This window comes from Corapipo altera, unplaced genomic scaffold (assembly GCF_003945725.1).
Source record: "Corapipo altera isolate COAL_440 unplaced genomic scaffold, ASM394572v1 55, whole genome shotgun sequence".
NCBI lineage: Eukaryota > Metazoa > Chordata > Aves > Passeriformes > Pipridae > Corapipo > Corapipo altera.
Window position 1 is genome coordinate 765,081 of NW_020884882.1, and position 16,068 is coordinate 781,148.

Genomic DNA, 16,068 nt, shown 5'->3' on the forward strand with positions numbered 1-16,068 from the left:
TTTGGGGATAGCAGTTCAGTATTAATCCTGGCACCCTGAGGCAGGTCAGTTTGGGGATAGCAGTTCAGTATTAATCCTGGCATCCTGAGGCAGGTGATGAGTGTTTCCCTGTTCCTCCTGCAGGCCGAGCAGACCCGGAGTGCATGTTGGGGCACTTACTGAGGATACTTTTCAAGAATGATGATTTCATGAATGCGGTAGGTTTGCTTCAAGAACTGCATCTGTCAATTCCTGACACCACCTTAGGGCTTTTATTTCCTGTATGCTGGTTTATCTCAGTACTTGTTTAATATTTATTTTAGTGGTGTCAGGACAATCTCTTCCATAGCAGTGGTTTTTAAAATGGGTTTAAGAGCAACTCATTTGCCACTGTTAAAGTGACTCAAGGAAAGGGGAGTTGATGAGCTGTTGGAATGTGTGTAGCAGCAATTGAATTAATTCTTTTCAAGGTTTATCAGTCTCTTTAAAGAAAATGTAGGTCTTCTAATACAAGTACAAAACCATAATTTCTTTCTGTAATGGAAATGCCACTAATTCCAGTGCCCTGTCTCTGAATTCATGGAAATGCTGGGCTGCCTGTAGGAGTGGAATAGTATGTGTTAGCTCTAGAAGACTCAGGCAGAGAATTAGGAGGCAGGAATCTGGCTTTCCTCTTACATTTCTATACTTTAACATGATTTAATAGCTAGAATTTTTGTTATCCTCCCATCCCTGCAACCACCTGTATCAGTACACATTGCTGTAAGGATTCTGACAGATAGCTTGCATGTACCTCTCTGTGTTAAACTGCAAGTGATAAGCAAATGTAGGTACAATTGAAAACGTGCTATTTCTTACATTAATTTTTTTTAGCAATTATCTTTTCATGTTTACACTGTTCCTGTCACAGTTTTTTAAAGCATTTGCCTTTACAAATGAGTTCAAGATAAATATTTAGTCAGTGAAAAGGAGATCAGAGGTTCTCTGATTGCTTCTCTGAGAAGTAATTTCCACTTCTGAGGCTCTGAGGGAGCACATTAATGGCTGGTTGTGTCGAGACCCAGGGCTCAGACTGGCATTCCTTACTGTATCTCTTTGCTGCTGTGGGAGCTGTAAGGTTTTCATGGCTCTGGTTTTGGTCAGGGTCTGATTTCAAACCAATGCTGTTCCTGATCTTCTCCAGCTAGTGAATGCTTATGTGATGACAAGCAGAGAACCTCCCCTGAACACTGCTGCCTGCAGACTTCTGCTGGATATCATGCCGGGCCTGGAAACAGCTGTTGTCTTTCAGGAAAAGGTATCACCTGTGCTGAGGCTTGGTTTTCAAGCTTGCTGTATTATGTACTCCAACAAGTCTTCCCAAAGGACAAATGAATAAAAAGCCCTATTGAAATCCTGTCCCTGTGAGACAGTCTCTTCAGTCTTACTAATGGTTTGGGACTTCCTAATTTTGGCTTATTCAATTAATCAGATCTTGGGTATTTCACAGCTTTTTAAGGTGTAATGTGACTGATTCGAACAGGAGCTGGAACCTAATGTAATGTTTTGGGAAATGTTATAATTTGAATTGTTACATGATAGGCCTGTGAATGGAGCAGGCTGTAAAGAACATGGAGGACTTGCTGTGGGAGTCTTGCCCAGTAATCCCCAGCTCCAGCAGAGCGATAGCGTTACTAGAGCTGAGTGATAAGCAAGTCATACTTTAACTAAGCAGTCTAAAATCCACATGCTTTGTGGGGATTATCTGGAACTGTGATGGACAGCTGACTCAGACTTCTGTGTGTTGACAAGTGGGTTGTTCTGAAGGAATGCACAGAGAGCTGAAAGGGAGGAGAAAGTGAATTTCACTCCTGAGCCACAGTTTCCTCTTCTGTAAAAATTTGTTTTTCTGAAGTTTGCGAATCAAGTAGTGCTTTATATTAAAGTTCTAGATTAATTTCTTTACTAGTGAAAATATGGATATGGACTCCGAAGTGTGATAAAAGAAAAGAATAATTTTCTCCCTTTGTGAAAGATTTAATTTATTTTGAGCTCTTTGTGATCTGTCCAAAAGCTAAGGCTGGGAGACCTTAAACCAAAAAAATTTAAAACCAAAACCATAGTTTCCCATTTTTGGAGAACATAGCTATTTCCAGAGACTAAAGCTCTCTGTAAGCTGAAATTAAATTAAGAACTTTTTTCCTTTTGACTTGAGAATATCTAGAGCTCTGTTCTGGCACTTTGGGCTCCTGTATGTAGGAGACTTTAGGATATCCCTTGGATGAGGGTGCTGTTCTAGTCACAAAGAGGCCCTCTAGTGACCAAGGGATTTCACATCTCATCAGTTACAATTTTTTAAAATTACATAAGAACATCTAAATAATAATAATGCAATTCTTTAAATATATAACAAGCAAGTCTCTGAAAATCTGTAAGCTAAGAGTTCTCATTGAAATGTGTGTCTATTCATTATTAATTTTTTTCTGATCCTGTACTGTATTGTACCTATGATTCAAATTACGTGCAAGATTCCCATCGTGGTGATAATGAGTTCTTGTTGGATGTTTCAAAATCCATTAGTGATTTAGAGGAAAAAAAATTAGTCTTTCATACTAAAACATTGTCTTTTTAGATGGATGTTTTAAATTTAGCCAAATTCCATTTTACCTAATGTAAGTTCAACATGGCTTCTTTGAAAAATCTGCTAAATTGCTGGAGCTTTCTATTAGTGAAACTACCAGGAGCTTTGGGCTCCTTTGTTTGGACTAATCAATTCATACCTGTAGTGTTTTGCTGCTTCCTAGGAAGTACTTTGACCACTTCAGAAGGTTTTTGCAGGTGTGCAAGTCCAAATATGTGATGCCTGGGAATAGTTTCATGCAGCTTAAAGTGTTCGATTTTTTGTTTTGTTTTGTTTTGTTTTTTGTTTTTGTTCCAGATATTTTTATCCATTACGTGACTGGTAGGAAATCTAGCCTGGTCATTACTAGGGGTAGGGAGAACTGTTCCCAGCAGGTTCTTTCACTGGGACTGAGAAGTTGAAGATGAAATGGAACTGTTGGAACTGCATTGTTTTTTCCCCCCTTCTAGGAAGGGATAGTTGAAAACCTCTTTAAGTGGGCGCGGGAGGCTGATCAGCCGCTGAGGACCTACGCAACGGGGCTGCTGGGGGGAGCTATGGAAAACCAGGACATCGCTGCAAATTACAGGGATGAGAACTCACAACTGGTAATCATCTCTCAATCACTTCCCCTTTGGAGAGGGCAGCTGCCTCTACTTTTGTTTGATTTTTTTTTTTCTTTTTTTTTTTATGGGGAGCTCACATTCGTGAGTTAATATACGGGTCTTACTGTGGTTGTGATAATATCTGTAAGAGTCAACAGCTCATGGTTTCCATCCTTCCCTGATGGTGCATCTGCTGGTTGGAGCATGTGGCCTGATTATTCTGTCGTACCAGTTGTGTTAAAATTGCCAGTGGAAACCTAAGAAGTCAAATACTTTACATTTTAATGAGACTCATAATTCATAGTTTCCTTAAAGAAAAATTTTCTGCAGCTTTACATCTGTAACTTTTGCATGTTGTGGTTTACCCACCAGACAGGGGTTATAAAATGAAAGGTAAGTCAACATGGAGACAATTATGGTGAAAATGCATTCACTGCTCTTCTAATCTTTAGAAGTAAAAGCATGACCTTTGGTTTTGGGGACCTGCAGTTTACCAGAGCTGCTGCTTTGAAAGGGAATGTTGCCTTTATTCCAGGCTAGCCAGAGATGATGGAAGGGTGCTGCAAGCTGCTCTGTGCTTCTGTTAACACCAATATAGCTCATCTGCTCTTACTGGCTTTCAAGCCACTTCCTTCTCACTCAGGAGACTTGGTGCTGCTATTTTAGTATCAAAGTAGCTGTAGCAAAAAGGGTTTGAGTTCTCCTACTGGCTTTGAAATCGTTGTTTCTCTAGGCAGATGTACACCACAGCATACCTGGCAATTCATGCTGTGGAGTGGGTTTTACATGCTGATAACAAAAAACATGGCTGAGGTGAGTTGCATGATCAAAGCAAGAGGTGTGTTCTCACGAGCGCTGCTTTTCTGAAACAGGTGGCTTTGGTGCTTCGCCGGCTGCGGGAGTTACAGGTCACTGAAATGACTACAAAACAGGAGAACAAGCGGCCCAGCCCTCGGAAAGTGCCATTGGATCCTCTGCTGCCTCTCGATGAAGAGGCTGTGGATATGGATTATGGGGAAGTGACAGTAGATGGAGAGCAGGAGGAAGTTTCTGGTGATATGGACATCTCCTTTCATCTTGATTCAAGTCACAAGACCAGTAGCAGAGTTAACTCTGCTGCGAAGCTGGATGATGGGGCACTGAGGAAAAGCAAATCAGGGAAACAGCATGAGAGAGACGGCTTCCGGAAGGCCAAGCAAAAGCTGGGCTTTTCCACCTCGGAACCAGAGCGGATGTTCGTTGAGCTGTCCAACAGCAGCTGGTCAGAAATGTCCCCGTGGGTGATTGGCACTAATTACACACTTTACCCCTTGACTCCTGCCATAGAGCAGAGGCTGATTCTGCAGTACCTGACTCCCTTAGGGGAGTACCAAGAGGTGAGCAGATGAGGGGGGGAGGAAGCACTAATGTGCTCCAGTTCTCCTGACAAAGCTGAGTGGTGGTGTGGGGAAAAATCTGCACAATTGTTACATTGCTCTCTGATGTTTCCTGTTATGATTAAGATAGGTAACCTTTCCTGAGTGGCTGATGACTTTCAGATTGATGAAGTCATTAGTTTGAGTATTACTTGGTAGGTAATACTCAAACCTGAACCTAGCAGGTGTGTGGTCTCTAGTTGGAGCATGGCACTAGGGATTTTATTCCATGTTTCTGTTAAATTTGGTGATTGTTTACGTGACACAGGGCAAGTCACTTTGTTTGAAATACAGACGTTTCTCCTGTTTCCTATGAGGGATGTGATAGACTCCTGCAGTTAAAAGTCTGAGAAATAACTTGAAATTCTAAATGAAGTGGTTTGTGTAACCTCTGCAGTAGTTCTGATGACAAGTGACAGGGCAGGCAAATGCTTTTGAGAACTGATATTACTTAAATGGACAAAGTAGCATGGCCATGTCAGATACCAAACTATGTTTTCATTTCCCATGTTTCTTTCTTTTTTTTTTTTTTTTGAGGTTGTTTAGCTTAATTTATAACAGAACAAAGCAACACATTGTTGCTTTGTGATATACATTGTGTGTGCACATGTGTGCCTTGCTTCTGTGAGAGCCAGAAACCACGATCCCCCTAACACCCTGCATGCTGACTGGATTGCTTCATGTGCCAGCAATAACAGGATATAAAAATAGGAATTAATAGCATAAAGCTGTTGCAAAAGAATTATGCGAAGGGTTTTGGTTTGTTGCCCTGCTCTCCTGTTTTTTCTGTTCAGTTGTTGGGGAGTTGTCTTTGCACAGATGGAAGGTGGAACCTCTCTCCAGGGTGGTATCTGTGTGGACTTCCATAGCCGCACTTGAAGGAGAGTCTTAAGATTTCCGTGTGGCAGCTGCCATGCACCTTGCTGCAGTCAGCAGATGTTTTACAAGAGGTCTGTTAACCTTTATTGCTTCCTATGGATGGAGCTGGTTACCACTGACCTCTCATAACAGGTATCTGCTAATAGGGGGAAACTGGGGGTTTGAGAGAGTATAAACCAAAGGAGACCTTGTGTTTCCCGTGAAACATTCAGCTAGTGTCCCCTTTTTATTTTTCCCAGCTGTTACCCATCTTTATGCAACTGGGATCAAGGGAGCTGATGATGTACTACATCGATTTGAAGCGAACCAATGATGTGCTGCTCACTTTTGAAGCCCTTAAGGTAAATGACTTTCATAATACATAAAATATATCATAAACATTGTAAAAACATTGAATGTATGCCTGCTACATGTCAAAGGCAAGTGCTCACCTTTTTTAGGTCCATGTCTTGCAGCATTCCCTGGGATTGGAATTGGCTTTCACTCAACTTGAATGCATCGCAGTTTTGTTTTTAGAGCTCTCAAGTATTTAAAATGAAAAAACAGGACAGGGAAGAGGGGATAAAAAGATCTTAATTGTGCAGGAAGTGCCAATAATTTCACCTGCCTATCTGAGGATGATAAAAAATCCTTTTTATCAACTGCTTGTGTTCCCGCTGCCCTTAGATGGTATTCCTGAGTTGTTCCACTGCCTTCAAGGGACTTTTGTGAGGGGTAAGAAGCACAAGCATCTTACTCCCAGAAGCCTCAGCATGATGTTTTTGAGCTTAGTGTTTGAAATACAGTAGTTTTGTGTGAGTAGTTTTCAAGGTTACTTCCCAAAGGTACAAAGCCACACAAAATAACCAAACCAAACCTGCAGTGAAACAGCACAAGTTAAACTCTTCTATGTGTTCTTTCCCCTCTTTCACAGTCACTTCTCTGCCTCTGATCCTCCAGTATCTTCCTCTCTGTATCTTTGTCATTTGAGAATTTATTTCCAAGGAGCGGTGTTCCTACAGGTTACCTCAGTTGGGAGTGGAGTGGGGTTTACAGTGGTCCTTACTGTTTCCTCTTAAGGTGCTGGTAATACAGAAAAGTAATGTGCAGTACACTTCAGTGCAGCTGCAGACTTCTGTTAAATTGCCCTTACACTTCATTTTGTATAATTCTTCTTGTCAGCAATATGGCAATAATCAAAGTGTGAATGGGAATTTAAGTAAGTCTTAGTGATAATAGAAAGTGAGTGAATTGGAAAAGAATAAGAAAACCTTAAGGTGACTTGTTGGATTATTTGAGTTGCTCTTCTATTCAGGATGTGTAAAATGAAGTGCTAGTGCCTTTTTTGCTTTTGTCATTGGGATTAAATATTACATTCTGGGTTAAATATAACGGGAGGAGGAAATGAGGTGGACGAAGCATGGAGCACTTGCTTTTTCTGCTGTTTTTCTGGGGGTTGGGGATGGAATTGATGACAGTTTGAAGAATTACAGTCTGCTTTTATCCTTCCTTAGCATTTGGCATCATTGCTGCTGCACAACAAGTTTGCAACGGAGTTTGTTGCTCATGGAGGGGTGCAAAAGCTGCTGGAGATTCCTCGTCCTTCCATGGCAGCAACAGGGGTGTCCATGTGCTTGTATTACTTGTCATACAATCAGGATGCCATGGAGAGGGTAAGAGTCTCCTTGTCCCGTAACTGCAGTGATTCCATCATTTCTCAGTGTTCCTGCCTGTGCTCAAACAGGGAATAAACATCTCCTAAGCCGAAAAGCAAATCTATGTGGATGACTGTGGTATGTGCAGAGGCACTAGGAGGTATATGAATAATAGTGTATTTGAGTGTTTTGTTTCAAGGGCGTGAATTTCAGTTCCTAGGGAGTTAACTGAAGACCTTGTCAGCATTGTCTCAATGCTTTCATCACTCTTTTCATCCAGTTATTCCCTTTTTCCCCTCAAAAAAACCCCAACAAAAACCTTCTCCGTTCTCATTAGTCTTTCTTTTCCCATCTGTTCCAATGGATTGCCCTAGTTGAGATTGCTTTTTTCATCCAATGTGGACAGCTTCAGTGTTACACAGTCAGATTCCAGACAGCAGCACAACTTCTGTGGAGGTGGTGGAGTGCAGCAAGAGACCCAGGCAGGTCTGGTCTGCATTGTTCAGAAAACCACGTTAAATGACACTGTGGGTTCTCTGTGCCTGCACTTACACATGTTTAAAAAGTGTTAATGGTGGTAACATTTCTTACCTCATATTTTAACACAGAAAAAAAATACTTAAGAGAACTCATCCTCTGGGTTCAGTAGTGTCCCTGCAGTGACCATCCCTTCAGATGGGTCCATAGGGCAGTATTCCCTTAGGCTTCAGTTTCTCAGGTACTTTGAGCAGTGATTCTGTTTCCTTTTCTATTTTTTTGGTTTTTTTTCATACTGCCAGCAGCATGTGTGTGCTGAGCCAGATCTGTGAACTGATCCAGTTTGTTCTGAAGTTGCTAACCATGCCAAGGAGAAAAAAAAAGATGTTTGTGAGCATTAATCCTGGCCTGTGGGAGCATCCTGCTCTAAGAGTCATTCAAAGCAACTGCAAAGTTGTAGCCTTAACCCTTCAGCTCTGCTCTGCTTGAGATGATGGCTTTTGATTGCTGGCCTGTCCCTGTCATTGTCTAGCATTTTCTTCTTTTTTTTCAGCTGAAAATGGAACCAGTTAAATAGTAACTGTACATTTCTACCTATTATTTCCTAGTTTTTAATGCTATCTGAACGTGTGTTGTGATTCAACATGCTTAAGACTCCTGAGCACATAAGGCTGGACTGGTAGTGTTTTTTTAAGGCTGTATCTTTATGGACTGTTGGCATTTGTGTTCTGCAGGTGTTTGTAGGAATGAACTCTAAAGCCTTTTGGTAATCATGGCTTATCTGGGCTGTCTATGCCCTTTATTACATCTCCCTTATGTGGGCAAGAAAGCTGTAATAGGAATAACATTCATTCCACTTTTTTGCCCATTTTGTTAGAAAGATGGACCCTGACTGCACATGAGCTACTCTGGTGTTTCTCTGAACTTCATAATGAGAAATCTCCATATGCTCTCTTTGAACCTTTTGTTGTATTTTTCCCTGATTCTCCTTGCTGCTTACATGGCTGTTCCAAAGGAAGGCCAAAAGCCATGGCAGGGTGCTACATGAGGACTCCTTCTGCTTGACATCCTCAGATCGTGTCATAAAACCATGCAACTGTTTTGTAGTGATGTTGTGTCTTCTGCCAGATGTTATCCCCAATATCTACAGATACCAGGTAGAGCAGATTTCTGTGGGACTTCTGGATTTCATAGGAAACCAGTTTCAAGGGTCAGTCCCTTGTCACATAGTCCATGCCAAGCCTCAGGTCTGAAGCTGGTAGTATTGTATTGTCTGAGTATGTCCAGCACCAGCAGAGAAGAGAGGGAAAACTCTGCTAACTTGGCATATCTGGTGCCAGCACTTCAGCTTGGTGCTGTTCCTCCTGGCACTGACCCTGGCAGGGAGTTCTGAGTTCCTCCTCATTAGAAGCCAACAGGCATATGGAAAGTGCAGTTCTGAGCACATGGTCTGCACATCTCAGAGGCAGGGTCTGAGAAGGGAAAAGACCAGCTCAGTTGTCTGTTTCCTGAGAAAGTCAGGCTTTAGACTTGGATTTGATGATCCTTGCAATTCCCCTTGGCTTCAGTGCTGCCAGCGTTTGCTGGAACCTCAACACAGCATATGCTACTGTTACACTGAGAGGAATTTTTGTTTCTTCAGTGGAAGCTTCTCTTCTCTGCCTCTAGCAAATCATTCTTTGGATATCTGGAAGTGGTATGGATAAAGACTCCCTGGAATTATACTACACTAAGGCTGCTGTATTTACTGTGTTTTACTCTGGGAATGGACCAATTGCTAGTCTTTTGTTGCCAAATCATAGACTCTATTAGTCTCACAGGGTTTGTTTGGTTTTTTTAGTGATCTGGAAATGGGAATTTTTGTTTCCTGTCTCATATGTCCCAAGTCAAGCTGAGAATAACTGATATTCATCCTCTGTTTGCTTCTCAAAGAGCCCTCATTCTCCTTAGACAAATTCTCTTCAGCAATCTGTTTGAAGTCCTTCTCAAGAATGTTCTTTTGCTTTCTAGGTGTGCATGCACCCCCATAATGTGCTTTCAGATGTGGTGAACTACACCTTATGGCTGATGGAGTGCTCCCATGCCTCGGGCTGCTGCCATGCCACCATGTTCTTCTCCATTTGCTTCTCCTTCCGTGCTGTCCTGGAGCTCTTTGACAGGCACGATGGCCTTCGGCGTCTGGTTAACCTGGTGAGGCTTGTGGTTTTAGTGGGGAGCAGGGTTTTAGTGTCAGGGTTTGCACCCTTTGCAGTGTAACTGTGGAGAGTTCTGTTCTTCTGTTTGGTTTTGCTTGGGTTTTTTCCTCCTCAGTTCAGAAGAGATGGAGAGGTGGGGTGAGTTTTCTAAGCAACGTTGGTCCCTTTATCTTTATTATTTTTAATATTATGATTATTGTCTAGAGACTTGCTACCCTTTGGGAGCTTTTTGATGCAACTGCAAGGTTAAGCAGTACTTATTCAAGCAGTGGGAGTCCAAATGTTTCTCACCATTCCAGATACATGTGCAGTATTGCCATGCACCCTTTTGGATGTGGATAAATCCAGCCTTGTTCCTGGAGAGGTACAACTGTGTGTGTGCTGTGTAACCACGGTACCTTATGGGCACAAATTACACTGTTCATGTACAAAAGCTGGAGTGTATGCAGGGTGTTGCTGTGCAGTTCTGCTGCTTGGGTTGTGTCTACCTTGGGGACATCAGTGCTGCAGGGTGTAAGCACACACTGTGTTGTGCCATATAATGCCTGCTAGTACTAGGCACTACCTCCAGACCTACACTGATGGAACTATGGATTTCTTTCTTCACAGATAGTGAAGAAGAGGGAATGGTTCAATTTGACTCACTGTTTCCAAAGCAGATACCCTTTCCTGTTCAAACAGCCTTAGTCAGCTCTGAGTGGGCTTGTATGTCCCGTACAGTAAAATCAGTGTGTCTGGGTTTAGTACAACTGCAGCTGAGAACTGTAGATGCTTTTTTTTTTCCCCTGAAGACTGAGCTGATGAAACTTTTTTTTTCCCCCCACTCTTTTTGAAGATAAGCACTCTGGAGATCTTAAACCTGGAAGACCAAGGAGCCCTCCTGAGCGACGATGAGATCTTTGCCAGTCGCCAGACGGGGAAGCACACCTGCATGGCCTTGCGCAGGTACTTCGAGGCTCACCTGGCCATCAAGCTGGAGCAGGTGAAGCAGTCTCTGCAGCGCACTGAGGGTGGCATCCTGGTCCATCCACAGCCCCCCTACAAGGTGAGGAGCGTGGGGCAAGCTTTTAACATGGCTGTTGCATTTTTCGAGTGAACCCAGGCTGCAGATGTGCGTGGATGTCTTTTGAAACCTGTGGAATAACTAGGCAGTGTGCAATTCATAGGGATTTTTTTATTTGTACTTTTTTCCTGACTTGTGGAATGACACTGCAATAGGAAAGTACAGGAAAGCTGTGGTGGTTTGGGCTAGGCCTTCCTTGGTGACCAGTTTGTAACCAAGGAAGGGTCCAAATTTACCCAGTATTCCCTACGATTTTTACCTTGAGGTTCATCTGAATTACATTTCATTAAGGTTCCTGCTCATCTGCTGTGATTCCCTTTCCATCTCTCAAACACTTAAAGGCAGGATATTTTTGTTACCTGTGGTTTTTTCTATGCTTTGAATCTCTGAAAGGACAAAATCTGTGTGTAGAGAGGTACATAATATTGAAAAACTTGGAAATAAGTTTGATTTGACAATGATAAATGTTTCTTTTGGGCACCATTGTTTTTATAAATTGCCTGGGAGATGCAGATAGATAATAATCCATGGTGTTGGCCATTAATTTTTTTTTCCCTGATTTTGCCTGGTTTTGTTGATTTGTTTTGTTTTTTAAAACTGGATTTTATGGCTGCTTGTTTGGAGGGAGCACATTCACCTGTGATTTCTGGTTTAATTTATGGTGGTTTTCTAGAGGAACTGAAATAAGAAAGATATAAGCATGTTTTTGCTTCTGCAAAAATCAGTTATTTTTAGTAACTAAAGAAATGTGTGTAAGCTGTTGCCTTCTTGTGTAATTAAAAAATATTGAAAGGCAAGAAATTGTTAGGAATTTCTCTTTTTCTTCAGTGTATTTTGTTGTCAGAACTTAGAAACTGTAATTGAATATTTTTAGCAACCTTTTTAAATATTTTAGCAGAAATGTATTTTGAATGATGTGTAGTAACTACTACATTAGTAGTTTAAAAGCTGAGTAGAATTTTAATTTAATCTTAAATTGGCCTAAGCTTTCTAAAACTGTAAAGAAACTTAAAGGATATTATCCTTAAGCTTATTACAGTGACTGTTGCTGTATTCTTTTATAACTGAGGAATAAAACAGAAAGTAAATACTTAATCTGCAAGAGACAGTGGTAGTCTAATCTTGTAAATGCAGTTTTCAGTTAAATCCCAGCAGTGGGGGATTTGATGTGTGAGTTTGTAACCCTTGTGATCTAATGCTTCCCCTTCCCTGCAGGCCTGTTCATATACTCATGAGCAGATTGTAGAGATGATGGAGTTCCTGATTGAGTATGGTCCAGCACAGCTCTACTGGGAGCCAGCAGAGGTTTTTCTCAAACTGTCTTGTGTCCAACTCATGCTCCAGCTCATTTCCATAGCCTGCAACTGGAAGACGTACTATGCAAGGTGAGCTGTTTGCTGTGCTGCTGTACTTGAGTGCAGCAAGTTGTGGCTCTTGGGCAGGACATTGCATTTCTAGATTTTCTACCCTCATGGCATTTAAAACAGGCACATACTGGTTAGTGCTGTTAGGGCCTGTGCTGTGGCTACCCACTGCTTATGGAAGTTAACACTGTGGAAGGCAGGACTAAAATTCTGAGGTAGAGAGAGAGATGCCAAGAGATTTCTGAAGAGCCAAAATGTCTCAGGCCTTTGATTTCTGAGAAAGCAGCAACATAGTTTAAGCAGAGTTCTGTGCCACTTTTTATCTGTCTCAAAATTTGTTTACCTTTTTGTTAGAGACAGGCTAGAAAATGTTCCAAATATGGGATGAAATCCAGATATATCTTAATCATAGAATGAGGTGGACCAGGACTCCCTCCTTATTTCTACTCCCTATAGGAGCTCTTTGCCTGACTCAACCTGAAAGCCTTTGAAATCTGTTTTGCTTCTGCAATTCCCTCCCTCTCTCTCAGGTTGCAGTCTCCTGGGTAGTTTCTGTTCTCCTGTTTCTTACCTTCTGCAGCTGTTTCCTAATTGCTACCTGGGCTTACAGACCTCCTCCTCTCTTCTTGAAGTGCTCTGCTCTCCCATCTCTTCCTATTCATCCCTTTTCCCTATCACAAGTGTCTGTTTTGCTGCTGAACAGTTTCCCTTGGCTTCAGAAAAACTTCCTTCCTAGCTGACTGGTGACAGAGTATTTTGTACAGCAACATTTCCCAACTAAGATATAGAGTTAGAATAGATTTAGAAGCTTAATTTAGAATGCTTTTGTGGATAAGTCTTAACATTCTTATTTTTATAAATACAAAATTACAGTGCTTTTAGGAACCTGTGGGGTGTGTGGGATAAATGTTGGCAGACTGCAGGCAGTGGTGTACATGTGAGCACTGCCTTCTGTGGAGACCAGCCCTTTAAGAGTGGAATAAGCTAAAATCCAAAGGCACCATCAAATACAGCAGACGTGACTGCTTTACTTCCATTTGTTGGAGTAGAGTAGATTGAATGCTGTTTTTTGTTACTGAAATAACTGTACATGCACCTCTAAGAAGTTTTTCTGTTGTTGTGTTCCAGGAATGACACAGTACGATATGCTTTGGATGTACTGGCCATCCTGACTGTGGTTCCTAAAATCCAGTTGCAGCTGGCAGAACCTGTGGATGTGCTAGATGAAGCTGGATCTACTGTTTCCACTGTGGGTAAGATGAATATGGTCCTCATGACTTACACATTCATCAGTTGTCTTCTGCTACATAGTTTTTGGCTGGTTGTTTCTCGCCTGCCCTCAGACCAGGGTTAAAATAATTCACATACTCAGAGTTACTGCCAAGGATGCAAATAAGTGGGAGAGTGGACTGTGATTAAAATTGTGTCACGGTGAACACTGTGGTTGGGTTACAAATCTGGAGACCCGTCTTTCTCTTGCATTTGTTTTCAAGAGCCTATTAACAGGTGGAGACAAATATTCTTGTGTAATGGGACTATTAGATTTCCTCAGCTTCCCAGAAATTTAGGTCTCCTGGGGATATGACACTTGAGAGTATGAGAGAGGAACAATTATTGCTGTGTGACTTATGCTGTAACTGGCTACCTGGCAGGTTCAGTGTGTAAATGACTGACATGTGCCTGGATCAGATCCAAGGCTTGTGCATTAACTGGGGCCTGATTTTTTTTTTTTTTTTTTTTTTAAAGAAAAGGCAAAAGGCAAGCAGAGTACTAGATGTAGGCAGCAACCAATTTCTTTTGCACAAAAACTTTTTGCAGACAAATACCAATTTGTCTTTTTGCAAATACCAATACTTTTGATCTTCTGAAGCAGATGTTAAACTAGGAGGAACTCCTTGGGAAAACAAAATAAACCCAAAGTTTCATTTTTGCCTGACTCCTTTTAGAAGTTGCGATATGATTCATTTTTTTTTTCCCTCAATGACATGGTCCCCTTCCTTTGTCTCTTTGTTCACCTCGTGTTTATACAAGAGAGTTGCTCTGCAGTAATGATCAGGGTGTGCCTGTGCATCTTGCTCTGGTCCAGATATCTGAGGTTTTGCTCTCCTGGGCCATGCCTGATCACCCCCTCTGACAGATTGTTTGACTCTCTGCTTACTGATGATAAAGTGGAGGAGCAGCAGTGCAGAAAAATACTTTGCCAGCGAGGTGGAAGAATGTGTTAGACTAGTTAGCAGAACTTTAGAAATTTCTAGAAGGAAGAGAATTATCGACTTTCTTCAAATTCACTGGAAGACTCCCTTACTTGTCCGATCAACTGTATAGGATATATTTTAGAGTACTAAAGAAACTATTTCTTTCCCTCACTAGGTATTAGTATCATCCTTGGAGTTGCTGAGGGTGAGTTTTTCATCCACGATGCCGAGATTCAGAAATCAGCCCTGCAGATCATCATCAATTGTGTCTGTGGCCCAGATAACCGGATCTCCAGTATCGGGAAATTCATCTCTGGAACTCCTCGGCGAAAGCTTCCTCAGGCCCCCAAGAGCAGTGAGCATACATTGGCCAAGATGTGGAATGTGGTGCAGTCCAACAACGGCATCAAAGTGCTGCTGTCGTTGCTGTCTGTGAAGATGCCCATCACCGATGCTGACCAGATCCGGGCGCTGGCCTGCAAAGCCTTGGTGGGGCTGTCGCGCAGCAGCACCGTCCGGCAGATCATCAGCAAGCTCCCCCTGTTCAGCAGCTGTCAGATCCAGCAGCTGATGAAGGAGCCGGTGCTGCAGGACAAGCGCAGTGAGCATGTGAAGTTCTGCAAGTACGCGGCAGAGCTGATCGAGCGCGTCTCGGGGAAGCCCTTGCTCATCGGCACCGACGTCTCTCTGGCTCGGCTGCAGAAGGCGGACGTGGTGGCCCAGTCCAGGATCACGTTTCCTGAGAAGGAGCTGCTGCTGCTGATTCGGAACCATCTCATCTCTAAGGGCCTGGGAGAAACGGCGTCTGTCCTTACCAAGGAGGCTGACCTGCCCATGACTGCAGCATCTCACTCGTCTGCCTTCACCCCCGTGGCGGCCGCTGCCTCTCCCGTGACCCTGCCTCGCACTCCCCGCATAGCGAACGGCATCTCGGCACGGTTGAGTAGCCACACTGCTGTGGGTTCCGCTGCCACCTCTGTCCACGCTCAGGCAAGGCCGTCGGCATCCCAAGGTCCACCCGCCCTTCCAGGCCCTTCTTATGCCAGCAACTCTCCTCTGATTGGCAGGATTAGCTTTGTGAGGGAGAGGCCGTCTCCCTGCAACGGCAGGAAAATCAGAGTGTTGCGACAAAAATCGGACCATGGCGCCTACAGCCAGAGCCCAGCTATCAAAAAGCAGCTGGACAGACACCTTCCTTCCCCACCCACGCTGGACAGTATAATCACAGAGTACCTTAGGGAGCAGCATGCCCGCTGCAAGAACCCTGTTGCCACCTGTCCCCCTTTCTCTCTCTTTACTCCCCACCAGTGTCCTGAGCCAAAACAGAGGCGCCAGGCGCCAACTAACTTTACCTCACGGCTGACCCGCAGGGCAGCCTTTCCGAAGTACGGAGGGGTGGATGGTGGCTGCTTTGATAGACACCTTATATTTAGCAGGTAAGGAAGAAAAATGTTTTGTGGTCCCTCTCAGGATGCCCCCTGTGCCAAAAAGCCTCACTTGGATTCAGGCTGTGCAGTCCCACAGTGGAGTATCCTTGGAGAGAAAAGTGTTTTAATTCCCAGTGACAGTGTTTTAATTCACAGAACCTTGAAAGGCATATTTAGAAGTTGTTCTGTTTGTCTTGTCCTTACTACTGAGCCTTAGTACATAAAGCACTCTTCAT

At 42.9% G+C, this 16,068-nt stretch overlaps 1 protein-coding gene across 5 annotated transcripts in view; it reads left to right on the top strand.

Moving 5' to 3' along the window:
* The window catches only part of DCAF1 (DDB1 and CUL4 associated factor 1), a 50,413-nt gene that overhangs the window by 9,324 nt on the left and 25,021 nt on the right, over positions 1-16,068 (top strand). For all 5 annotated transcript variants that reach the window (XM_027640260.1, XM_027640261.1, XM_027640263.1 and 2 more), the window contains exons 4-14: positions 124-197; positions 1,163-1,276; positions 3,049-3,186; positions 4,056-4,559; positions 5,717-5,818; positions 6,971-7,129; positions 9,599-9,778; positions 10,619-10,828; positions 12,062-12,231; positions 13,339-13,463; positions 14,581-15,841. In XM_027640260.1, the coding sequence (XP_027496061.1) occupies positions 124-197; positions 1,163-1,276; positions 3,049-3,186; positions 4,056-4,559; positions 5,717-5,818; positions 6,971-7,129; positions 9,599-9,778; positions 10,619-10,828; positions 12,062-12,231; positions 13,339-13,463; positions 14,581-15,841 (3,037 nt within the window). The remainder of the gene's footprint in view (positions 1-123; positions 198-1,162; positions 1,277-3,048; positions 3,187-4,055; positions 4,560-5,716; positions 5,819-6,970; positions 7,130-9,598; positions 9,779-10,618; positions 10,829-12,061; positions 12,232-13,338; positions 13,464-14,580; positions 15,842-16,068) is intronic.